Genomic DNA, 25,770 nt, shown 5'->3' on the forward strand with positions numbered 1-25,770 from the left:
GCCTTTTGTGGGTGGAAGGATGCCACCTGTACAAAAATACAGAGCCACACCCACTTCTTTGTCCACTTTTGCTTCTGGCATTGCCTTTAAAGGGCATGCAGCCCCTAGAAGGTTTGCTCCCAGGTGATTCAGCCCTTGCATGTTTACATAACTGTTACCAGTGGCACCAAAGGACCAGTTTGCAGACACAACAAACTGGAAGGGGGGGGAGGGACAGTGGGCATGTGTCCTCCCACTTACACCCATCTTTGTGATTCAGGGAATAGTCTGAATTCTAACAACGTTGCTACCCTCCTGCTTTAGCAGGAAGGACTGTGAGGAATGAGCATACCACCTTATGGCCTGTATTATGGGTGGTACATGCCTTGGCTCACTGCCCCATCACCTGTATGGGATTTCTCAGTTTGCCTATAGTGTCAGCTGGCTCTTAGGCAGCGTGTGGGCAGGGGACGAACTGCTCCCTGGGTCTTCACAAGGGCCCCCAGACACGCAGCCCTCGTTTTCTGAAAGATGCTGATCTATAGAGTGGTGGCAAAAACAAAGATGTCCCTCCTGACCAGTGGCACCAAGGCTGCCATGCGGCACTTTCAGAGGGGACCAGTGTACGTGATGCCTCTCTCTCCTAACATCCCAGGGAATTTGTTTTGTAAAATGTGCCCTCGGAGGGGGTGTTTTCAGAATATATCCTCCAGACCCATCCTCAGTGGTATGTACCACGCACAATACTATACAAATACAGTGGTACCTCTAGTTATGAACTTAATTCATTCCGGAGGTCCGTTCTTAACCTGAAATGGTTTTTAACTAGAGGCGTGCTTTCGCTAATGGGGCCTCTTGCTGCTGCTGTGCTGCCGGCACACGATTTCCGTTCTCATCTGGGGCAAAGTTCTCAACTCAAGGTAACTCTTCCAGGTTAGCGGAGTTTGTAACCTGAAGCGTTTGTAACCTGAGGTGTTTGTAACTCAAGGTACCACTGTACTTTCTGCAAGTCCTCCAGGTGTTGAATGGGGAAAGCATCAAGGTCAGAGGCAAGGTATGTACTTTGCATGTAGACAATCTGTCCACAAGATGCTGGAGAGACAATAAATTTCCAGGAGAGACAATAAATGGGCAAACAGTTTGACGTTCTATGAGTTGGCTTCCTGGGATCCTTACTGGTATATGCGCTTTGGCTTTCTCCGCAGGGGCCCCTCCAACGTAAAAAGGACCAGGGATCCAGAAGTCTCCAGCAACAGGCAGGGACTTCTCCTGGGCTCTCAATCCATTGATGATGAGCTGGACTCTGCTTCTGTCTCTGCTGTAGAAGACCTGACAATTGCAAGAGGCGCACATCAGAGCTGCTTGGTTCTTGGCACTTTTACCAGTCGATGACACTCAAGAGCTTGTTTAATGCCGGGGGGGAGGGGTTAAACCTGTGACCCCTCAAGTGCAGATGGACTGCAACCAACCTTCATCTCTGGCCATTGGCCATGCTGGTCGGGGCTGACGTGAGTTGGAATCGGGACAAAATCTGAAAGGCCATCTTTGATTTAACGTGATACGATCTTGGCAAGGTCATTTTGGGTATCTGCACTAAGCATGTGCAGTCCTGCAACAAACCTTTTACTGTAATCCCCTTTCTTACAGAGGGGAAATGGAGGCCAAGAAACGACGAGTTTTCCCCAGGTTCATCTGCAAGTCCCAAGCACAGGGAAAAATAAATATGGATTGTCTAAGGTCTGAGTCCATCCAGCACTTCATTCAACTGGGGCTACACTGATTTGTATTTACTAGCAAGCTTTTATTGAAACAAAATAAAAAAAAAATCCTTCCAGCAGCACCTTAGAGGCCAACTAAGTTTGTTCTTGGTATGAGCTTTCGTGTGCATGCACACTTCTTCAGATGCCACAAAAGCTCATACCAATAACAAACTTAGTTGGTCTCTAAGGTGCTACTGGAAGGAATTTTTTTATTTTGTTTTGACTACAGCAGACCAACACGGCTACCTACCTGTAACTAAGCTTTTATTGCCTTAGTTTTTAAGAGATGGCCCTTGGTTCATGTCTAATTTGGCTGTCTTCTTGTATTTCCTCTTCCAGCTTTACATCTACTCTTTCACCTGGCTTAAATAAGACTTAAATAATGAGATTTCTATTCTACAATCAGATAAGGCTCATTCCACAAAGGCGGTCAGCACTATTCACTCAGCAGGGAGTTGCAGCCAGTTCTGACACTCTTATGAATGAATGCAGCTGTTGGCATAGTTGTAGCCTAAGTATGTGGGTTCACCCCCCCCTACCATTCATGTATTTTTAGATTTCCACCAGGGAAAGAATCTCATTTGCAAAGTGGCCCTAAACTCCTCAGCAATCCCAGTTGCACAGCATCATTCTCAAGCTAACAGCATAGCCCCCAGCCAAGTCTGCCAGGATTAGAGGATGTGGCTCTCACAGGAGATGGGCAACCATTGTTTCCTCAGACAAAGGACACTGCATTTTTGACTCATTATATTTGTGTAAATGTCAATTTGTGGAAATTCACAAAGTTCTATTGGGACAGTCTTTCTGGAACGAGTATTTTAGGAATGAAACCAATCTAAACAAGTAAGGGTCTTGTTTTACTCAGAGTTTCCCCCCTGAAATTCATTGGCTGTGTTCTTTAATTTCAATGGGTCTACTCTGAGTAGGACTGGCCACCCTTAAGTCACTAACTTTTACATTTCATGTTTCTAAAAGCCTTATTCAAATGTTCATGAAGGGAGTAAATGCACTCTGAGGGGTGTGCTGAATCCACCAGACTGTCTACCCAATGCGTGCATGCAATACATAAAGGTAAAGGTACCCCTGACAGTTAAGTCCAGTTGTGAACGACTCTGGGGTTGCGGTGCTCATCTCGCTTAACAGGCCGAGGGAGATGGTGTTTGTCCGCTTCCGCAGACAGTTTTTCCGGGTCATGTGGCCAGCAAGACTAAGCCACTTCTGGCAAAGCCAGAGCAGTGCACGGAAACGCCATTTACCTTCCCACCGGAGCGTTACCTAGTTATCTACTTGCACTGCATGCTTTTGAACTGCTAGGTTGGCAGGAGCTGGGACCGAATAATGGGAGCTCACCCCGTCACGGAGCCTCGAACCGCCAACCTTCTGATCAGCAAGTCCAAGTGGCACAGTGTTTAAACCACAGCACCACCAGCATCCCTCATGCAATACATAATGCCTCCTTGTTTTACGTTCTTCATGGTCAAATGATCCCTACCAAATTATCTGACTGATACTTAGTCCAATGAAAAAGTAGGCAACTGTGGGATAGGGATAGCAAGGATAATCTGGTATACTTTCATACACGTGGAAAGCACATTCAAAATGGCAGCCCCTGGCCCAGGCAAGGCAGTGTGTCCATCCCCATCTCCCCCTCCTTACTGTGTGCCACCTTCCATCATGGTACTTTTCTTTGCTCCTGACTCTCAGTTTCCTTCCGCTGATATCAGCCAAGAGCACAAAGCGGCCGCTGGAGACAAAGAGCGAGAAGAAGGAGCCCAGAGATTCATTGGCCATGTAAAAGAGGAGGCCGTTGGATGAGTTCAGTCTGACCTCCATGGAGAAGTGAAACCTGCAGAAAGAGAAGGGTTGGATGCCATTAATGAGCACATTCTGCCCGCAGCTGCTGCCTTGCCTTCTTAACTCCCATTTCAGGAAGTGTCCTCTGGGGATCCATACGGTTTCTTTATGACACTCTGGAGAAGGAGGCAACTGTTAAGAACACCTGCCTTCAGTAAGCTCCAGGTCATTCCAATGATTTCTTAACAAGAAAAAGGGATTTGTTGCCATCTTGGCTGCAGTCTTTGCAAAGTGTTAATAGCTTTTCAGGTTGTAAGATCACTTACGACCAGAAACACACACACACACACACACACACACACACACACACACACACGACTTTCTTGTGTTTTAGTATCTCACAGAACCCACTGCAGCCCGACACAAAAGTGGTTTTGAGTCAGGGAATCCTAATCCAGAGTCCCTGCGATGACAGGATCCATAAAGCCAGACACATTTCTCAGGTGTTTCAGTTTTCTGTTTTTATGTTGGAATGTAGGGGTAAAAAGGTAAAGGGACCCCTGACCATTAGGTCCAGTCGTGACCGACTCTGGGGTTGCGGCGCTCATCTCGCTTTATTGGCTGAGGGATCTGGCGCACAGCTTCCGGGTCATGTGGCCAGCATGACTAAGCCACTTCTGGCAAACCAGAGCAGCGCAAGGAAACGCCATTTACCTTCCCGCTGGAGTGGTACCTATTTATCTGCTTGCACTTTGATGTGCTTTCGAACTGCTAGGTTGGCAGGAGCAGGGACTGAGCAACGGGAGCTCACCCCGTCGCAGGGATTCGAACCGCAGACCTTCTGATCAGCAAGTTCTAGGCTCTGTGGTTTAACCCACAGCGCCACCTGCATCCCTAAAAGTAGGGTAGCACTTCTCAAATAGGAAGGGAACAGAAAGACTACTTGCTTCCCCCCCCCCTTACCTTTGGTGGAATGTTGCTGGAATGTCGTCAAATTCCAAGCGGCTCCCTGGGGACGCACCAAACTGGAAGGCATTCTTAAAGGCTTGGGGGTGTTTGGGTAACCGGCAGCTCATATCTCTCAGCACTGTCTTGCTTGGCACCTGTGGGGAAATAATTCAGAAATCATTCTCCATAAAGAAAACCCCCTTAGCTTCAATGGGCTGAAAAGCAAGAGGGCATGCGGCTTGCTCCTTAAGACTCTCACCTGGGTTCAAAACTCAAGGAGAAAATTAATCCTAATCTTACAAGTAGCAGGTGACATGAATGGCTACGATTCACAATACTGCCCCCCCCCATGGGTGGCACTGCAGAGGAGACAAAGTTACATGCAGGGCTTTTTTCCCCAGCTGGAACTCGCTGGAACTCGGTTCTGGCTCCTCTCAGGTGAGCACCATTGCCATTAAGGGAGGAGGTCATGGCAAATTCTGGCACCTATTTTTCTAGAAAAATAGCTCACTTAGTGCATTCAAAAGGATGCATACAGGCATATTTGGCAAGCATGTTTGTGTGTGTGCAAGCAGTCGTAGAGGTAAAGGTAAAGGGGACCCCTGACCATTAGGTCCAGTAGTGGCTGACTCTGGGGTTGCAGTGCTCATCTCGCTTTATTGGCCGAGGGTGGCCAGCATGACTAAGCTGCTTCTGGCGAACCAGAGCAGAGCACGGAAATGCCGTTTACCTTCCCGCCGGAGCGGTACCTATTTATCTACTTGCACTTTGTGCTTTCAAACTGCTAGGCTGACAGGAGCAGGGACCGAGCAACGGGAGCTCACCCCGTTACGGGGATTCGAACTGTCGACCTTCTGATCGGCAAGTCCTAGGCTCTGTGGTTTAACCCACAGCGCCATCCGCGTCCCAGTGATAGAGGTAGCACACACAATTATGCCCACACATGAACTTTTGAATGCACTGGGGGGTGCTTATACTGTAAGCTGTTTCTGAAATTCTTGTAGGTGTTTCATTAAGTTCGGTGCTGCTCTCTTGAATCCCTCACCCTGAGCCAAACCTTGATCCAGGGTTGTCCAGGGGCTCTCATGTGTTAACGCAGTGCATGCTTGCCAGAGAGGGGAGGGCAGCGGGAAAGAAGCCATCTTCCCAAGCAACACATTCCCGTATTGACTTCTTCTGTGGGTGGAACGGATGCACTTTTGTGAAACCAAAATAGGGGAAATGCATGCACAGGAGTCATTGCTTGGGCAATGGGCCTAACAGGCAATGGGGAAGAGCTGCTCTGAACATTTCCCTGGGTGCTTCTGACTATTTCAGAACAAAATGAAGCACAGGCTGCAGGCTGGACCTCTTGTCCCTATCCCTATAGTTAACGGCTACTGCATCTGTAGATAAAGCCAAACTCTTTTAGGGAACGGAAAAGGCAGCTGCAAAAATTTCCATCACCTTCGGTTTCCACTTGCCCTTCTTCTCCGATGCCCTCATCTGCTGGGGCTGCCGATCCCTGGGGCAGTTCATGGTCACGTTGACGTTCTTGGTGCTCTGCTGCAGGTCCACGACCATCTGCGGGTCTGACTTCCTATTGCAGAAAGGGAAAGGAGCTCAGCAGCTGTTCAGCCAGGACCACAGCCAGATGGCAAGAAGCTGGCAGAGAGGCCTTTCTGACTATATTAGCCCATGCTGGAAGCAAAGCAACTCTCAGATCCTTGTTGATTAATTGTCCTTGTCATGTATGGACAACAACCAAATCCCACTTATTTCATTAACCCACAATATTGTATCAGCGTGCAGCTGATCTTCAGGAAGGACACTTTAGACTGCGCCTGTTCTGTTCCTGCCTGGCATCATCTTAGGTCTGCATCTTCGTTCTCATTCCAGACTCTTCCTGAACCCCAAATGTTATATTTAATTTTAGTTTTGACAACAGCAACACAAACTGTGTGGAGGATCCAGGATCTGTGTGTTTGCACAGTTAGGCCACATGAGGGAGAACAAGGCTCATGTCTTGGAGCAAGGAGTTTTACCCCATCAGAGCTGTGTGTGTTGCACTGCTGCCAATTCCCACATGATAAAGTGCAGCAATTCCTAAGCAGGTGCATGCTAAAGTATGGAACCTTCAATGTAGATGAATGGTGAAATCAGCAGGCAACACCCAAGTACAGCCGTGGCATCAGTCCAGATCTGAAGAATTGTAACCAACAAGAAAACCCAACTTGCCATGGCTATTTAGTCCAAACAACTATCAATATTGTTGCTTTCAAAGAAGGTGATGCTTTATTCCAGCTTCCAGCTGAAATTCAAAGCCCTCAAGATGTGTGAATTCAAAATGGAATGATTGCAGTGAAAATTGATTATAGAGTCAGTACTGTAACATAGAAGTGCACTTTAGGATGCCTGGATAGCAACACTGGGCAAATCCTTGGACTAGCCAGCTATGGTTGGATGCTACTGGTGGCACTGCAAAGTGAACAAGAGGGCAGGCATTTGCCATTAATGAAGTTAATTAAGTTCTGCAATGAGGCTGAACTCCCTGACTCCTTTGGCATTCTTCCACAGGTTGGTGTGCAACAGGGGAATCTTAGATAAGTGCACAGAGGAAGCAAACTTTGGCTTACGCTTGATATAAACTTGCTATACTCATTAACAGCAGACACACTTATCCCTCAGGGTCTGAGGCGGAATAAATATTTTTTTTCAAAAAAACTGTCCAGTAGCACCTTAGAGACCAACAAAGTTGATCTCTAAGGTGCTACTGGACATTTTAAAAATTTATTTCGACTGTGTCAGACCAACATGGCTACCTACCTGGATCTGAGAGGGGAAAGCGTTCTAGAGGTGCGCTGATGCATAGCTAGGCACTTCATCTATTTGCCAGCTGCCAACAAGAGCATGCGCCCGCATTTGGTCATTCATTAGCCCTGGGGAGGCAAAAGCCCCCTTTACAACTGGCGCTGTCCCACTGGTAACCTAATAAACAGCTGTTTGCTCTCTTAAGAACAGCTTCCTGCACCTTGGTTTTGAACAGAACCTCACTGGCACTTGAGCCCAAATATGATGTGGACTTTGGATACCTTTGCTCCCTACGATTACGCAATCAAACTGAGGTGGGGAACTTGCATTGTCATATCTTCTGGTTGCTTAATCTTTTGTCTTTATGTAGTCTCAATCTATTGCTTTTGCCCAAAGTAACCCTCCCCAGCCCACTTAGGTAACAGAGAATTTTAACTGTTTCCAAGAGACCACATTATTCATTCTTTGCAGGCAGTTTCTTCACTCAGACTGCTCTTTTCAATCTTCGCAGGGCTTTAATGATGGCAGATTAATTAGTTCTTGGCCATGCCTCTCTCACCTTGTTCCCTAGCCTCTTTCCCATGTTTGCTGTTTCGTTCAGGTTATCCAGAAGCCTCGAGAGAATGCAAACCCACATTTTCTCCCTTGACGGCCGTGGGTGCAGATGCGTCCCCATCCTTGCCACTGTGCTTCCTGCCCAACCCTTTATTGCAAGATGTCAGTGCAGCCGGTGGAGCCCCACTTCCCACACTGTGACTGCTAATCACTCCTCCTGGGGAACCACTCTTCCTGCGTATGAGAGGAACACAAGGCTCACCTCCTGACAAAGACGTTCCCAATGCACCCTGTGAGGTTGCCGATTTCGCTGGCTTCAGGCATGCCTCCTAGCTGAAAGATGGCCAGCTCATCTTGCCGCTTCTGCCTCCTGTGGCGATCAGTCCCTGGTTGGGTTCCCTGAAGCTGATCGTCAACGTAAAGCCGGACTCTGGAATGGAAACACATTTTGTTTCAAGGAGACATGATTCATTTGTGCCAGTCCCTCCTCCCCTGTGCTGGGGAAGGGGGTGGGGGATGTCGTGAACCAACATGCAGTAGAAAAGGGTGGCTCTGAAAGGTATACCCTGCGGAGTCACTGTAGATAGCGACATAGTGGCTTGCGTCATCTGCATATGCGTTCTTGGTTGTGAGCTCTGTAGAGAGGACGCTAACGGCCACTCTGCCATTCTGCAAGGAAACCTGGCAGGTACCCTCCTAGAAAGACAAAGAGGAGAATAACTTGTGTGTGTGTCACAGACCTTCAGCAAACTCAGAGCAATTTCACCATATCAAGGGTGAAATGAGGTTCCAGGTGCAGCAATGTGTCTTTCCGTTCCAGAGCATACAGAACACAAAGGCACAGAAATTAACACTTTTCTCACAACAGACAAAGCCTGAAGAAGATCCAGCCAGAGCTTTGAGATGGGGAACTGAGTAAGAAATAGAAAGTGTTCCTCCCTTGGGAATACAGGTGGCAGTCAAGCTTTCAGAGATCACCCGTTGTGCCAAGAAGACACAAATCGTGGAGCATCTAACAAAGGGAAATAATAGGGTGTGTATCTTCCATGACACTTAAGTGTTCTCTTAACACTGGCTCTCAGTGGGAGGAAGGAAATGCTAGGAACGATTCGTGCCCATCAGCCACTTAGGAGAGTTGACGGGTGCTATAGTAGGACATCAGCCAAGAGACGCAGGAAGGGCATACCTCTGTTGCATGGTGGAACATCAAGCCACGGTTTTGGGTGGTGCGGAAGCTGAAACCAGTGTAGAAATCTTGCAGAGAGGGCACATCCTGCAGCGACATCGTCAAGAAGCCGTGGCCGTGAAGTTTAACCGAGCGAGCCACCTGCAAAGGGGACAGAGTGATTGCAAAACTGATAGAACCCATGCAGCAATGAGACTTGCCCCTGAGTAGACATACATATGGGGAAGTCCCTTTCAATGTACTTGACAGAAGCACTCTTCCATTCTCTTTTTTTTTTTTTTTGAGAAGCAAAGCAGCTAGTAAGCTTGATCTTTAATTGATCTGTTGCAACAGGGTGCTCCCCTCACACGCAGGAGAGGAGGAGGACCCCCCAAAATTGCTGTGCAAGGGCTTATAAAGACTTTTGAAATTGCCACCCTGTAGATCAAGACCACCCCCAGAAACATTATGCATACATCACAGAAGGGGTGTAACCTAAGACCACCCCTCAGATACATCCCACCTACATCACAGAAATTTTAATGTTGTTTTTCTCCTGTCACAGTTTATCTCCTGTCTGGCAAGTTACTTGATTGGATTGCCTGGGGAGCCTGGCCATTCTTTTGTACAGTGGTGCCTCGCAAGATGAAATTAATTCGTTCCGCAAGTTTTGACGTCTAGCGAATTTTTCGTCTTGCGATGCACAGTTTCCCATAGGAAACAAAGTCGCGAAACGTTTTCATCTTGCGAAGCAAGCCCATAGGGAAATTCGTCTTGCGAGGCAAATCGAAAACGGAAAAACCTTTCATCTAGCAAGTTTTTTGTCTTGCGAGGCATTCGTCTTGTGAGGTACCACTGTAGTGGTAAAATACTTATTTCCTGGGCCAGGTCCCAGGCTCACACCTTATTCAAACGAAAAGCCTCCCCATTGTCTCTTTCCGCACTCTTCCATTCCCAGCCCTGCTTGTGAGCTGCCCAGAGACATAGGGCTGAGCACGGCCGAATGTCTGATTTATTTTCATGTCTGAATTGCTTCCCACCCGAAATGCTGGGCAATAAAAAAACCACATATGTAAAAACAATATTGAATCTCAGGCAGGTGTGAACCTCCACTTAAAATGGTGCGATTCTTTTGGTCTAGCACAGCAAACAGGCCGAACATTTCCTACTCACCAGGAGGTCTGAGGTACAGCCGTAACTCACTCCCGTGGTGTTCATACGTTTTAAGTCAACATATTTTCCAAGAGCCTTCAATCCTTTCATGCAGCCTCGGATGGATCCGCCTTTGGGGAATATTTTCTTCAGGCTGAAAAAAACATGTCATACTGAAAACGTGGGGTGGGGAGGGAAGCGGTTTTGGCTCTCTGAGAGCTTGTATGGGATTCCATACAAGATGCCTGATGGCAGAGAGAGTTAAAGGAGGCGGAGGAGGCAGCAAAGAAAGCTGCTGAACCCGAGAATTGCAAGCAACCAAGTCCGACTTAGAACAGACCCACTGAAATCGATGGACCCAATTTAGTTCTGTCCCTCAGTTTCAATGTGTCTACTGTGAACATGGCAAGCACAGCCCAAGCTCCTCTTTACCCAAATCTCACAGCTGCGATAACGGACCTGGAGAAAACTGCAAAATCAGATGCTGAACCCCAAAACAGGGTCTGTGGTTTTTGGGTTTTTGGAAGCTGATGTAAAACCGTATCCCTGCCTCCCATAAGCACTTTGTAAAACCAAACAGCCTATTTTAATTTTGTTTTTAAGTTGTATTCATTCAACTTGTTTTTATTATTGCTTGTTAGCCGCCCAGAGCCCGGCCTTGGCTGGGGAGGGCGGGGTATAAATAATAATAATAATAATAATAATAATAATAATTATTATTATTATTATTATTATTATTATTATTGATTGTAAAACGTGGTCTGACCCACCCAGAGGCCTCTGCAATGCTGTACACGAAGACATCATTTCTGATCAGGGCTATCAGGTTGTTTTTTTGGGGGGGGGCGGGGGAAGAAACACCCACAATTCAGCATCAGTACATTTGTGCTGAGCAGGAAAGTGTGGTCCTCATAAGGAAACACGATGACAAATACAGAAGAGAGGAAAGCCTACCCCGGGTGCTGAATAATAATAATAATAATAATAATAATAATAATAATAATTTATTAATTATACCCTGCCCATCTGGCCAGGCCTCCCCAGCCCCTCTGGGCGGCTTCCAACAGAATATTAAAATACGATAGTCTATTAAACATTAAAAGCTTCCCTAAACAGGGCTGCCTTCAGATGTCTTCTAAAGTCTGGTAGTTGTTGTTCTCTTTGACATCTGGCGGGAGGGCATTCCACAGGGCGGGCGCCACTACCACGAAGGTTCCCTGTAACTTGGCTTCTCTCAGTGAGGGAGCCGCCAGAAGGCCCTCAGAGCTGGACCTTAGTGTCCGGGTAGAACGATGAGGGTGGAGACGCTCCTTCAGGTATACTGAATGACACAAAAGCCTTACCTTTCGGGCAGAATGGAGATGGGTGCACCACCCAGGAAGTAGGAAGTGGCACTCTGCAACTTGTTCTCCTGCTCCACATTGAAGACAGTAGACTGCTCCAGGCGCACCAAAACGCGATCCTTGGAACCCATTTTGTGGAGGAATATTTGGATCTGGAATCGGACAAAAAAACCAAACCAAACAAGATGGATAATGTCCGCTGGAACTAGGGGCCACTTGTCCCCAAAGAAGTTGAAAGGCAAGCAACACGGCTACCTAAGGCAAGACTTCTGTGGCACAATGGCTGATGGGAGCCTGACCCCCGTGTCAAGCAGGTAACATCCCTACTCAGAGATCTGCACTGGCCATCGATTTGTGACCAGGACAGGTTCAACATGATAGTAAACAAAGCCCTTAAGAGCTTGTGGCCAGTTTTCCAGAAGGAATGCCTCCCCTCTGTGGTAATAATAATAATAATAATAATAATATGTAAACCCCGTCCATCTGGCTAGGCTTCCCCAGCCACTCTGGGTGGCTTCCAACAAAATATTAAAATACAGTAATGCATCAAACATTAAAAGCTTCCCTAAGCACTCACTTGGCTGCTTAGATATGTAGGACTGGCTGCTGCAAGTGACACACAATGCTCCTTCTGCTTTTGTATGAAGTGGATCCTTTAGTGTGGCTAAACCCATCTTTGGAACTTGCTGCCCTGTTTATTTCAGGCAGGTGCCTTTACTCTACTGTTTCATCAACAGCTAAAAGCATTTTGTTTCATCTAGCCTACCGAGCCATGTTATTTTAGCATTTTAACTTAAAGTATGGGTTGCGGGTGGTTCTTTTTTTATATAAAAAACCTGATTAAGTTATATTTAAATTTTCACGTCGTTCATTTCTAGATTTTTTCAGTAAACTGCTCAGGTTCCTTTTTTTTTGTTCTAATAAGCAATACAGAAGTTGAAACCTTGTCCTCAAGCAAGTTTCCTGAGCCAAGAGGATGAGCCAGCACTGAACATTCCTCTCCATTATATTCCCAAAGGTGTTTTCCAGTGAACTCTAGCCAACAAGATGCCCGGTCAAGAATCAGAATAGTTTTGAAGACCAGGCTCTTGGTGGCTGGTGGGAATAGCCCACAACTATTCTATGATGATGCAAATAAGTGACTGCATGGAAAATGCAAAAAGCCCAGTCCCTAAACCAAGAAGAAGAAGAAGAAGAAGAAGAAGAAGAAGAAGAAGAAGAAGAAGAGGAGGAGGAGGACGAGGAGGAGGAGGAGGAGGAGGAGGAGGAATTTGGATTTCATATCCCACTTTCTCACTACCCTAAGGAGTCTCAAAGCGGCTAACAATCTCCTTTCCCTTCCACCCCCACAACAAACACTCTGTGAGGTGAGTGGGGCTGAGAGACTTCAGAGAAGTGTGACTGGCCCAAGGTCACCCAGTAGCTGCATGTGGAGGAGCGGGGAAGCGAACCCCATTCGCCAGATTATGAGACTATGGTGTGGCTTTCTGCCCCCTGCCCTGGGACCCTCTGGGAAAGGGCGTGTGAGACCCTCCCCTAGCCCAATCCAAGTACAGAGGTCTCTTTCCGCCTTACCACTTTATCTGTATTGCTGCTGGCTACCAGTGCAGCAGGTTCCTTGGAGGCTTGGGCCACCTTAAGGCCTCCATCAAAGTCATAGTAGAGCACCAGCTTTCCTTCCTGAACAGCCAAGCAGATCAGCTGTCTCTGTGGAGGAAAAGCGAGAAGAACCTTTCAGTCTATCGATCCTGAATGTTGCCTTCCCCTTGCACATGGTCAGTGTTCTTGCCCTGGAAAGAGGTGGTGGTCTCCAGTTGTTGGAAGAGGGAAATAAAATTTTAAAAAAGCAAGGAAAGAGGAACAAGATCCAAGCACAGTGCACCCCTGGGGCAAAGTTTCCCAAACTTGGGTTTTTGGACTACAACTCCCATCATCCTTAGCTAGGTGGGAATTGTGGTCCAAAAACACAGCTGGGGACCAAGTGTGGGAAACTCTGTCCTAAGGTTTCAGCTGCAGTTTCAACCTCAGGAATGTCCAAGTAAATTAACCATGACACTAAGCAAGCTAGAGAACAAAACCCCATCTAAACTGGGGACTCGGCTATGGTGCAATGATATCAAGAGGTGACCAGTGCAGAGAGGATGCCCATTTTGCTCCCTGATGCTTCCTCTGAGCCAGGTCATGTGCAATTATTCCTGCCCCCCCCCCAATATCCACTTCCCCCTCCACTTACATCTAACACCACTCACAACCCGAACAGGACTTTCAGCTGGGAAGCCCCACCCTCACAGTATGGTCGACAATTCAAAGCAACGCTTGCCTGAAATTTCAGGAAGAAAAGGATCCCGTTGTGCGACACCAGCCGCATTTCTTGTTCAAAGCGCTTGAAGGAGCCGCTCTGGCCCTCAAACGTGATCTCTGCATAACCGGTGCCGTCAAAATAGGAGCCGTCGGTCAGCCAGGGGTCCCCTGTCGATTTAGACCTAAAAGAACGGAGAAGTAAAAAAGCTGACAAGAAGAATGCCCAGTCTTTTCTTTTAATTAACATATTCATTTATACTTATTCATAGATCTACAAGAATGCACACCTATTGCAAAATATCTTTTTATCATATACTAAGATAATAGGGATGCAGGTGGCGCTGTGGGTTAAACCACAGAGCCTAGGACTTGCCAATCAGAAGGTCGGCGGTTCGAATCCCCATGATGGGGTGAGCTCCCGTTGCTCGGTCCCTGCTCCTGCCAACCTAGCAGTTCGAAAGCATGTCAAAGTGCAAGTAGATAAATAGGTACCGCTCCAGCGGGAAGGTAAACAGTGTTTCGGTGCGCTGCTCTGGTTTGCCAGAAGCAGCTTACTCATGCTGGCCACATGACCCGGAAGCTGTACGCTGGCTCCCTTGGCCAATAAAGCGAGATGAGCGCCGCAACCCCAGAGTCGGCCACGACTGGACCTAATGGTCAGGGGTCCCTTTACCTTAAGCTACTTAGTCTAAAGAAGAACAAAGAAAGAAGACAAGAAACGGAGAAAGGGAGAGAAAGGGGAAAGAGAGGGGAAACTACAGAAAGAAATAAAAATAAAAAGACTTCCAGCTTTATCTCCTGCAGCTACATATAATATTCATTCCTTAAAATCCAACCATTCTATCTTCCATAAACCAGTATTGTTTTCAACCTTCAAATCCTGATATTGCAAGCTATTTTCTCTTTCACACAAAAAGTGAAAAAGTGAAAAGGGAAAGAGAGGGGAAACTACAGAAAGAAATAAAAATAAAAAGACTTCCAGCTTTATCTCCTGCAGCTACATATAATATTCATTCCTTAAAATCCAACCATTCTATCTTCCATAAACCAGTATTGTTTTCAACCTTCAAATCCTGATATTGCAAGCTATTTTCTCTTTCACACAAAAAGTCCCCAAGTCCATGGCAAATCTATGCAATTGGGCTCTAGAGACACAGAAGTCACGCTGCTACTTTTTTCTTTTTAAAAAAAAGAAATTCTAAGCCTCAAAAATGGGAAAACAAGTTTTTGAAAGGAACGACTGTAGTTTCTGCTTTCAGGAGTGTCTCATACTGTGGAAGAGGTAAAGACCTGGAAATCAGCAGAAAGTTGCCTATTGCTAGAGCCCGGCAGCTCTTTGCAACAGCTGGCAAGCTGCGATTACGCTGAACACCCTTCTGAGTAAGAATGAATAAAACGCCAGGGCACGACATGTAAGCGGCACAGTTCAAGAAAGTACAGGTTCCGTATGAAACAATCAAATGATCTAAGATCTCTGTGGCATCATGAAAATCTCAGACTTATGAAAACCTATTTTTAAAAGTAAGTTTTCTGGCCGTAGGAGCTGAGGGTGTGTAGATAGATTCTGCTACAGGCTTTTTACTTGCTTGCCTGTTTACTTGAAAGGTGCAGCCGAAGCTTGTGCCTGAGTTCAGCAAATTGCCAGCATCTCTCAAGCAAATGAAGCGACATATCTTTAGGCTTTTGTGGAAAGCGCAGGAGGTCTGAGTGGAGCATCCCTGCCTCTGCTCTCTCCGTGCCTAAAGCCTCCGAAACGTCTTCTGCAAACCCCACCTCATTCCTCCCCTCGCACTGCCCCAGCAAGCCACCGTCAAAGCAAAGAGGAGCGTGGGCTTGACGTCCCTTGCTGTGGGCTCAGCTCACCTTGTGCACGGCCTCTGGGCGGCAGTGTCCAGGTGGAAGGTGCGCTGGAAGTTGTACAGGCTGACGACTTCTTCGTTGAGAGAATCCATCTCTATGCAGCCTTTGTAGTTAGGGTAGCGCAGGGGTGCCGGAGGCTGTGGGGAAAAGAGGAAGCGTCCAGGTTCACAGCCGGGATGGGCGCGACTCTTCTATTTCAATTTGGTGGGCTAAGCCAGCAGCCTCATCCAACCCCCTCTGGTACCTGGGTATTCCAGTTGCTCCATGGCTGCCTCCATCTCTAAACCCTTTGTGATTCTGCAGTCCCAACCTCCTTTTTCCACCCATAAGACTGTCTGCTGCACCAGGTTTCCCGTTTGCGTTTTTTCCTACGAACCTACAAAACCTGATCTTCATCCCAGGAGTAGATCCATCAGTAAGCATGCTGATTGGCCAGGCTTCTGCTACCAGTTACCATCAATGATGAGGTTGCTTGGGGGATATTATTACTTATATCCCACTGTGATAGGAGTTTTGAGGTCTTAGATATATGGTAATGTTCATAAGCGTACCAACCAAGCACATACATAGATTAGCACAGGAAGACCGACCTGGAACTACCGTATTTTTTGCCCCATAGGACGCACTTTTCCCCCTCCAAAAATGAAGGGGAAATCTGTGTACGTCCTATGGGGCGAATGCAGGCTTTCGCTGAAGCTTGGAGAGCAAGAGGGGTCGGTGCGCATCGACCCCTCTCGCTCTCCAGGCTTCAGGAAGCTATCAGCAAGCCTGGGGAGCCCGCGGGAGTTCCCACAGAGCTCCCTAGGCTGCAGATAGCAGCCTGCTGCCCAGAGTGCAGGGCACGCTGAAGCAGAGCACCCCGCGCTTTGGGCAGATATCCGCATCCTGCTGCCTGGAGCACGGGGCGTCCTCCGGAGTGCGCCCCATGCTTCGCGTAGGTGTCCGCAAGCCTTGCGAGCCTGACGGGAGTTGCCGCCGGGCTCGCAAGGCTTGCGGATAGCAGCCTGTTCTGGGGGCTGGGGTCGGGGGCAGCTCGGGCTTCCCCCGCCCCAGCCCCGTGGCTGGGGGGGAATTTTTTTTAATTCATTCCCCCCAAAAGGGGGGTCCTTTGGGCCAGTGTGTCCTATAGGACGAAAAATACGGTGTTTTGATTCCTAAACTGAGCAAATGTTTTCTCTGCAAGATCAAAGTGGGAAACCTCCCCATTGTCTCTTTCCTCACAAATCCTGTCTTAAGGGCACATTTAAGATATGAATAGGGTGTGAGCCTGTGACCTGGCCCAGGAAAGTATTTATTATTACAAAAGACTAGCCAGGCTCCCCAGGAAATCCAATCAAGTAACCTGCCAGTCAGGAGATAAACATTCAAAATTTCTGTTTTAGACCGCCTTTTTGTGGTGTAGGTATGATGTATCTGAGGAGTGGTCTTAGGTTACACCTCTTCTGTGATGTATGTATGATGTTTCTGGGGGTGGTCTTGATCTACAGGGTGGCAATTTCAAAAGTCTTTATAAGGCCTTGCGCGCCATTTTTCTGGGTTCCTCCTACTCTCCTGCGGGTGAGGGGAGCACCCTGTTGCAACAGATCAATAAAGATCAAGCTTACTAGCTGCTTTGCTTCTCAATATTCTCTTGTTGGCCTCTGTTATTCTCTCCTACCAATAGGGAACCTATGTAAGGACTCTATATGGGCTCTTAGATACCCCATAAGGGAAAAGGGCAATTTTTGTTTACACCACCACCTTCCCTTCCAAAGGAGCACAGCATGGCAAACACGTCAGGCATAGAGTTGGGACCCCGAGAGTCATCTAGCTTAACCCTCTCCAGTACAGGAATCTGTGAGGATACCCAGAGCTCACAGGGTTAACAGCTCAAGGGAAATGACGTCCTGTCACTGGGGTGTGTTCTCATCTTTGTTATGTGAACGTTTTTACTTTCTGTTTTGGCTACAACAGGAGAAGCATCATGTCTTCGCTCTCTCCTGGCTGACTTTGTTTGTTTTGCTGCCGTACAATAAAGCTTCGTAGAATAGAAGCTGTCGTAGAGAGTTTTACTGCATGGCTGAGATTCCTTCCACACAGGCACATTGTGGCACAAGATACTCTGCTGAAGCCGGGAGAAGCAGGTTGGCACAGTGGAAGCAGACGGGACGCCACAACAGCAGCCTTGACGGACTCTCAACGGAACAGAATCACAACTAAAGAATCCCTGGCAGGTGGCCATTCAACACCTGTTTAAAACCCCCAAACAAAGGAGGTCTTAAAACATTTTTAAAGCATTATACAAACAGTTAAAACATTCTCTCAGGCAGTGCTTTCAGGCTGCTAGAAACAGTATCTTATAGCCATCGTATGCAACCCCTCAAGATTTATTAATAACACGTGCCAAGCTGACTGTGTTATTAGCTGAAATATGAATTTATCTGGGAAGCGAGCCATACATTGTAGGGGGGAGTCTTTGCATCATTTAATCAATCTGTGCTGGAAATTAGGGGTATTTCATGCTTTCTATCAGGAAAATGTTAACTTTCCCATTTGAGTAAAAGGCAACAGAGTGTTCCCTGTGGAGTGTTGCACACATTTAAAACAGGTGTTTTGAAATACACCTGGCTATGTGCTTAGTATTGCTCAATGAAGGTCCCTGCTGAAAATGCCATGTGCAACAGTAAAGGCTTGCCTGACCCAATCCACAAATGGCTGCTACTGGTGTTGGTGATCTGGTGTTACAATAACAGCAGAAAGAGCATCACCACTCCATGCCCCCCTCCACTACTAGCCTGGCCAGCCCATCTCACCGTGAAGCTGGAGGGGTAGCCGCCCACGTACAAGACCACATTGTGGGGCTTGAAGTTGAACAGTCCCTGCTCTCCTTTGGCAACGCTGTCGCCTTTTGTCTCGTGCAACGTTTGCTTCTCCACCGTCACAGACATGTGCCCGTACTGCAAAATCCTGCAAGGAAGGATGGAAGGAGATAGGCTGAACAATGCAAAGAGCAGAGGCTAAATAAAACAGGCACAAAGGACACTTGCCAGGCCTCCCAGGGGAACAGCTTTGAATCCTAAACCTCAGAACAATTTATTTTATTTCCCAAACAGAAATGATTGGCCCAAGTCTTCTTACCCAATGTCCCACATTCTAAACAAATAAATAGTATTAGAATGTTCTCTCTTTCTCTCTCCCACACATTCTTTTCTCCCACCTCCTCCCTTCCATACCTGTTGATGCTGACTGCTGCAAATTGCTCTCCAATTTCTTCGTCAACAGATAAATGTGTTGGTTCCTCATCCCCCAGTCTGTAGACCCATTGCACCTTGCGGTCTTTCAGGATGACGCCCATGTAGTCACCAGTGCCCTGGATATGCACGGTACAAGCACAAGTCACCAGGAATGCTTGACATCTCCTTGCCAAGGCCATCCCTTGGACAACTCTCTTGGCGCTGGTTAGCCAGCTTTGGATGTACAAACTCAAGAGTTTGCACAGCTTGCCGCTCACCTTAATCATGTCAACATACTTGGTATCGTATACCCAATGTGGCTCCGTGCCAAAAAAATGGCTTTTTATCTGCATGCAGCACAGACACACTGTTATCAAGCAGTGACGTCAGCATGCAAAGATGTTGTGCAATTGCTCTCCCCACCCCCAATGCCATGCTTCTCATATTCTCTCTCACAGAAGCAAATGTACTTACATTCCTGTGCCCCAGGTACAACACAAAGCGCCCTGGGTCATCTCCATTTTGACGCCTCTGCCTCGGTTTGGGCTCTGGGTTCTGGATGTAGAATTTGAGGGAAGTGTAGGCAGCCAAGTCCTGAAGGTTGCTGGGAGTCCGGATCTGCACCCCTGAAGTTCCATTGAACTTCACTGGGACTTTGATCTAGAAGCCAAGAAATCAAACCAACAGAGGCTGACATTGTCTCCGAGGAAGGGATCTGAAAGGTAGAATCTGCTGCACTTGAAATATTCAGCTAAGTTTCACTCAGAGGAGACCCACTGAAATTAATGAACATGATGACTCAGTAAGGCCCATTCAGGCCCAAACGTAAGGTCTACTATTGATGAAAACTTCCATTGACTACAACTCCTATCTCCGTCTTTAAAAACCTTCACTGCATAAACTTCTTGCACTGAATGCCTGGCCATCCTGATAGGTTCAAAGCTTCCCCTGGTGGTTGGAATAAAAACTGTTAGGGGAAGGGATAGGTCAGTTGGCAGAGCATCAGACACTTAAGCTGAGGTTCCAGCCCCACATCAGGTGAAAGATTCCTGCACTGCAGGAGATTCACCAAATGAGCATTGTGGTCCCTGCCAATTCTTTAAGTCAAATCCTTCACTGGCCCTGCAAAAAGCTGTTCTCTCATCTCTGGCTGAATGTTTTAAAATATCCAAGGATTGTTACAAGACACAAATGGGGAAACCCATTGCCCTCCAGATGACATTGCGCTCCAACTCTCCCATCAGACACCACCAAAAACATGGCTAATGGCAGCCACAGACTGCCAAACCCAGAGGGCCACAAGCTTCCTATTCCTGGCCAGTGAACCTACTTGGGCGCAAGGCAACATCTAAGCCAAGCTGGAACCTTCTCTCATGGGTTTCTGGAGCAAGGTAGGTGAAGGTAAAGGGACCCCTGACCATTAGGTCCAGTCGTGAACGACTCTGGGGTTGCGGCGCTCATCTCGCTTTATTGGCCGAGGGAGCCGGCGTACAGCTTCCGGGTCATGTGGCCAGCATGACTAAGCTGCTTCTGGCGAACCAGAGCAGTGCATGGAAACGCCATTTACCTTCCAGCCGGAGTGGTACCTATTTATCCACTTGCACTTTGACGTGCTTTCGAACTGCTAGGTTGGCAGGAGCAGGGACCGAGCAATGGGAGCTAACCCCGTCGCGGGGATTTGAACCGCCGACCTTCTGATCTGTGGTTTAACCCACAGCGCCACCCCATCCTCTACAAGGTAGAGGTTTGCTTTTGAGCTCTGGAGTAGAAGCAAAGAGACTTATCGGCTGTCTCTCTGACTCTCTGTATCTGTACCTTACTGACGGCATTCCGGGCCAGCGAGATCAGCTGGCGCACCCGCAGGATGTTGTCTGAAACGGTTGCGTTGTGGCTCCTTCTGTTCTCCAGACTGCTCAGCTTTCCCAGGAGCAACGGGAGGGTGCTCTCAAGGCTTGAGACTGGAAGGCAGGAAAGAAAACAAACTCAATGGGACAGCATGAGCTAGAGAACAGGCACAGGACCGACGGCTGAGAGTAGAAAGGGAGTTCAAAGAAGGAGTAGACACATTTCTGGGAAGCAGGATATCGACACCTGAAAAGTAGGACCAACATAAGAACAGCCTGCTGCCTCACCTCAAAAAAAGGACTGTAGCTTGCAAGCTTGCTGAGCTCTTGCTGAGCTACCACTCTCAGCTTAATAGTAATAATAATTTATTATTTGTACCCCACCCATCTGGCTGGGTTTCCCCAGCCACTCTGGGCGGTTTCCAACAAAGATTAAAAATACATTAAAGTGTCACACATTAAAAATTTCCCTGAACAGGGCTGCCTTCAGATGTCTTCTAAATGTCAAGTAGTTGTTTATATCTTTGGCATCTGATGGGAGGGCGTTCCACAGGGCGGGCGCCACTACCGAGAAGGCCCTCTGCCTGGTTCCCTGTAACTTGGCTTCTCGCAGTGAGGGAACCGCCAGAAGGCCCTTGGTGCTGGACCTCAGTGTCCGGGCAGAACGATGGGGGTGGAGACGCTCCTTCAGGTATACTGGGCCAAGGCCGTTTAGGGCTTTAAAGGTCAGCACCAACACTTTGAATTGAATTGAATTTGAATTGTGAACCTGACCTGCACATGCTTGTCTTATGCTTATAATTCAGGAGCTGAAGTAGAAAGTTATATCTTTGGAATTTTGACTGTCCAAACTGTCTTAAGTTCAGTGATAGCTGCTCTCCTGGCACAATGATCTTAAAAGCAACCATGTCAGACTGTAAAAAGCAGACACAACCTCACACAACACTGCAACCCCTTTTGCAAGCTCTCCTACTGCCATTTTTATTCCGGTCCTCTCTTAAACAAGATCCCCATTGAAGTGTCAAGTCATTGCCACAGAGGCAACTGCAGAAAAATTACTGATTTCATTCCTGGCTATAGACTCAGATTAATTATGTGTTCTGACAATCTGATTGCCTGTCCCAGTAGTCACCGACATATAATAAAGCAGGGCATAAGAGAAGCTGAAGTTATTTACTGACTGGGAGAAAGAATATAACAGGTGGTTAATTACCTAAATGGCCGATGTCGAAAGGCCAGAAGGCAAAAAAGAGAACAATTTATTATATTTTTTTCACTTTAGCACTCTGCCAGAAAAAGGATTAATGGCATAAGACACACACAATTACAAATCAAGTACAAACAGTGGAACAGACAATGTGAAAAAGTATACAGTAGGTAAGAAATGAAAGGAGCCTATATGGCCTGTCACATTGGACATTGAACAGAAAAGCAAATAGCAATAGTTAGAAATTCATTCAGTTTGGTTTTCAATGGAGCCAAAGCATTTTGATCGTCTTCAAACCAGTCTCCACCTCACCCCCGAAAGAGTACAGATATATTTAAACATGACTGTTATGTACCTGTGTTCCTGGCATCTCGGACAGCTTGATTTAAATCGTTGCTTTTAAGGTCCCCATATTGCTCCTTCCATTCATCAAGATTCTTCTTCATATCGCTCAGTCTACCTTCCATCCTAGCCACTGTTTCACTAGCCTCTGCAGCAGCGTCTTTCGCACTCTGGATTGCCTCTGAGGTGCCATCTTGCAAAGGAAAGAAGGTAAGTTGTAACCAAAGAGAAGAGAAGGGAAGTTTTTAATGCTGAAGTTCTTAATGTTTAATGTATGTGTTCTATATGTTAATAAACTATTTTAATAAGGGGGGGAAATGAAGTTTTTAACGTTTAGGGAAGTTTTTCATTTATTCTGTTTTTAATGTTCTGTTGAAAGCCGCCCAGAGTGGCTGGGGAAACCCAGCCAGATGGGCGGGGTATAAATAATAAATAATAAATTCTTAATTATTAAAGAAGATAAGCCACAAACATCTGCACCAGCGCAGATTCATTTCCGCTTAAGAAGAGCAAATATATGAGTTGGCAAGCATTGCGTGGAAGAAGCCCACAGACTATTTCTGTGTCACACTAATGATAATAATAAATTCTGTTTCATTTAAACCGTTTGGTTAGGGTGGGGAATCATCAGACAGACGCCGGGATTTGGTTAATTTTGTAGTTTCAGTGTTGTATCGTAAGGATATAAAGCAAAGGGCCTTGAATCAAGCACTGCTTGGCTTTGGGTGGTGGAACCTGGAACATGCATGCTCTAAAGTGACACGGATTTGCTAACATGTGCAGAACAATTAATGCTAACAGCAGGAGGCTGCAGTGGGTTAGAGCGCCCAGAATGTTAAGAGGAGACTTCACAGGGGCGTTTATGAAGGGACTGAAACCTGGACAAACCTTGGACTGTGTCCAGAGTGCTCTTCACCGACTGCAGCTGTTTCAGAAGTTGCTCCTTCTTTGTTTGCATGCCAGCCAATCTGTCCTTGGCTGCCTGTAGTGCTCCCTTGATGTCTTGGGTGAAAATAAACAAAGTCGCAGGGTTACAGATCTACAAATCAGGGTTGCTGAAACGAGGTGTCTCTACTCAGTTGTGATGTGGAAAAGGCCTGGTACAAATGAATCTTTGGGTCATGGACTTTTAAGTATAGGAACGTAGGAAGCTGCCTTTTGCCTCTCCAGACCATTTAGCTCAGTTCTGGCAACACTGATTGGCAACAGCAGTCCAGGGTTTCAGACAAGAGGACAATAACTTCAGTTTGTTATTGGTCAGTAAAGGGTCTGCTGCTTTTTCTCTTACCTCCACTGAGCCGCCTCTGCTCCCTCTTCACAGCTTCTCCTAAGGCAGTACTGTTCTTCTTCATCTCTTTTGACACGGCCCCAAGATCATCTAAGATGACACTCTGCAAGCACAGAAGACAACTGTTCACACCTTACCTGCCAAGTAACCCACAGAACATCTGGAACCCTCGGCTCAACTCTGGCAGCTCTAACTTCCATTGGACTTCCCCTCATGGACCCTGTGGTCCATTTCCTCCCTGGTCTATGTCCCCACTATACCACGAGTCCCTAAGAAGTAAAGGTAAAGGACCCCTGGACGGTTAAGTCCAGTCAAAGGCAACTCTGCGGTTGAGGCACTCATCTCACTTTCAGGCTGAGGGAGATGCCGTTTGTCCACAGACAGCTTTCCGGGTCATGTGGCCAGCATGACTAAGCCGCGTCTGGCACAACGGAACACCATGATGGAAACCAGAGCGCATGGAAAGGTCGTTTATGTTAAGTTGTGGGTGAACATATCAGACGACACAGCGATTCTTCAAACAGCTCTTGTTTATTCACAGGCCAGAACAGAACTGAACTGAAGGGTTCAGCCAGCCTGCTTATATAGAGCTCTTCTACAACACAACTGTAACACTTTCTGTAACTATCCAATCACTGAACGTCACTTTCAATCCCTTATTTGCATATGTGGACCTGAGTGAAAACTATCTACAGTATCCCCCTGCTGGCCCAGGGTGAGAACTTCAGTACATAACAGTTTACCTTCCTGCCACAGTGGTACTTATTTATCTACTTGCACTGGTGTGCTTTCGAACTGCTAGGTTGGCAGGAGCTGGGACAGAGCAACGGGAGCTCACCCTGTCATGGGGATTCGAACTGCCAACCTTCTGATCGGCAAGTGCAAGAGGCTCAGTGGTTTAGACCACAGCACCACCCACGTCCCACACAAGTCTCTAACCTCTACACATGTTTGCAAAAAGGACAGAATCCCTGTCACTGAGTGGCTGGTAGTTCTGCTAACTAAACTGAATGGAGCATTTCAAGCCCAATCCATTGTATTTATTGGTTAATGCAGCTGCATGATTTCCTTGCATGATCTGGCTTTCCAGGCTAGGGCCAAGTGTATCCGCAAAGCTCCGAAGAGTGCATAAACAGGCAGGAGCATCCCGGCTGCCAACCGCCCTCCCCTGGCAAGAGATGTCAGTTTGCCAGGTTCTTTTTCCCTTTGCCTGCCAACAAGCTCTGCAAACACAGCCGTCTGACTGCAAGGCATCTGGGGAAAGGGAGCAAATCACATGAAAAGGAGCCAGTCCTCGCCAGTCGCAGCTGCTGCACGAGAGAGCCTGGCACAGTCTTGGTTAAGCAGGTAAGCACAGAGCAGATGAGTGAAGGTGCACTGTGTTCTCTGACACCAGTGTCCTTGCAGGTGCGCAAGCTGCAGCCAAGATTTCTTATGTCTGCTGGGGGGTGGGGAATAAGAGACTCATACCATCAAAGCTTCGCCGGCAGCATTATAAGCTTCATTGGCTGCTCGCTCCGCATTCCCCACTGCCTCAATGATGCTGGCGTAGGCGTTGGAGGCATTGACTGCCCGCTGGATGAATCCGTCCTGGTTCGTGCCATGGATGATGCTGTTTTCGGAGGACAAATATGTAAATGGGAGGATGTCTGCCATTAGCCCCGCAGCCGAAGTCCACCTGCCGCATCAAGGCTGAGTGGTTCAAAGGCACTGTGGTTTGGAGTCCTGTCTACAGCCCTGCCCAGAGAACAGGTTAGCATCTTCAAACGTGGCAGGATGGAACTTCCTGAAGGCCATTTCCATTCTCGTAGAACTGCTGAGCCTTTAGAGCAGGGCTGAGGAACCCCACGACCCTCCAAACATTGTTGGACTTCAACTCACACCAGCCTTAGCTAACACGGTCGGTGATCAGGGATGAAGGGAGCTGCCCTTCAGATGTGGCCGGACTACAACAGGTGTCCCAACCTTGCTTTGCAGAACTACCAGGCTGGCTGCTAGATATGGGAGGCCATGAAACTTCTCATTCTTCCTTTACATTCAGTATTATGAAAGAGAGGGAGAATGAAGGGCTACAGAAAGCGCAGGACGCCAGTAGTTTTGATATCAACCACATTGAGAATTGCAAAATATAACCTGGACATGCAGGATCAGGTAGCTGCTACAGAACTGGGAACATCTCTGGATAGCTCAGTTGGTTAGAGCACGGTGCTTATAACTGCAAAGTTGCGGG

The 25,770-nt window shown here is 47.3% G+C and overlaps 1 protein-coding gene across 3 annotated transcripts in view; it reads right to left on the bottom strand.

The window, feature by feature from the left end:
• LAMA5 (laminin subunit alpha 5) overlaps window positions 1-25,770 on the bottom strand; it is a 223,032-nt gene that overhangs the window by 5,509 nt on the left and 191,753 nt on the right. For all 3 annotated transcript variants that reach the window (XM_082225741.1, XM_082225740.1, XM_082225739.1), the window contains exons 56-75: window positions 25,011-25,152; window positions 23,541-23,643; window positions 23,141-23,254; window positions 22,266-22,445; window positions 20,675-20,817; window positions 19,334-19,519; window positions 18,860-18,996; window positions 18,440-18,593; window positions 15,651-15,784; window positions 13,807-13,969; window positions 13,062-13,193; window positions 11,487-11,638; window positions 10,165-10,297; window positions 9,013-9,153; window positions 8,392-8,522; window positions 8,089-8,256; window positions 5,928-6,060; window positions 4,497-4,636; window positions 3,396-3,585; window positions 1,156-1,308 (exon numbers count right to left, since the gene is read on the bottom strand). In XM_082225741.1, coding sequence (XP_082081867.1) covers window positions 1,156-1,308; window positions 3,396-3,585; window positions 4,497-4,636; window positions 5,928-6,060; window positions 8,089-8,256; window positions 8,392-8,522; window positions 9,013-9,153; window positions 10,165-10,297; window positions 11,487-11,638; window positions 13,062-13,193; window positions 13,807-13,969; window positions 15,651-15,784; window positions 18,440-18,593; window positions 18,860-18,996; window positions 19,334-19,519; window positions 20,675-20,817; window positions 22,266-22,445; window positions 23,141-23,254; window positions 23,541-23,643; window positions 25,011-25,152 — 2,929 coding nt within the window. The remainder of the gene's footprint in view (window positions 1-1,155; window positions 1,309-3,395; window positions 3,586-4,496; window positions 4,637-5,927; window positions 6,061-8,088; window positions 8,257-8,391; window positions 8,523-9,012; window positions 9,154-10,164; window positions 10,298-11,486; window positions 11,639-13,061; window positions 13,194-13,806; window positions 13,970-15,650; window positions 15,785-18,439; window positions 18,594-18,859; window positions 18,997-19,333; window positions 19,520-20,674; window positions 20,818-22,265; window positions 22,446-23,140; window positions 23,255-23,540; window positions 23,644-25,010; window positions 25,153-25,770) is intronic.

The sequence above is a fragment of the Podarcis vaucheri genome (genome assembly GCF_965113315.1).
Source record: "Podarcis vaucheri genome assembly, chromosome: 6".
NCBI classification, from domain to species: Eukaryota; Metazoa; Chordata; class Lepidosauria; order Squamata; family Lacertidae; genus Podarcis; species Podarcis vaucheri.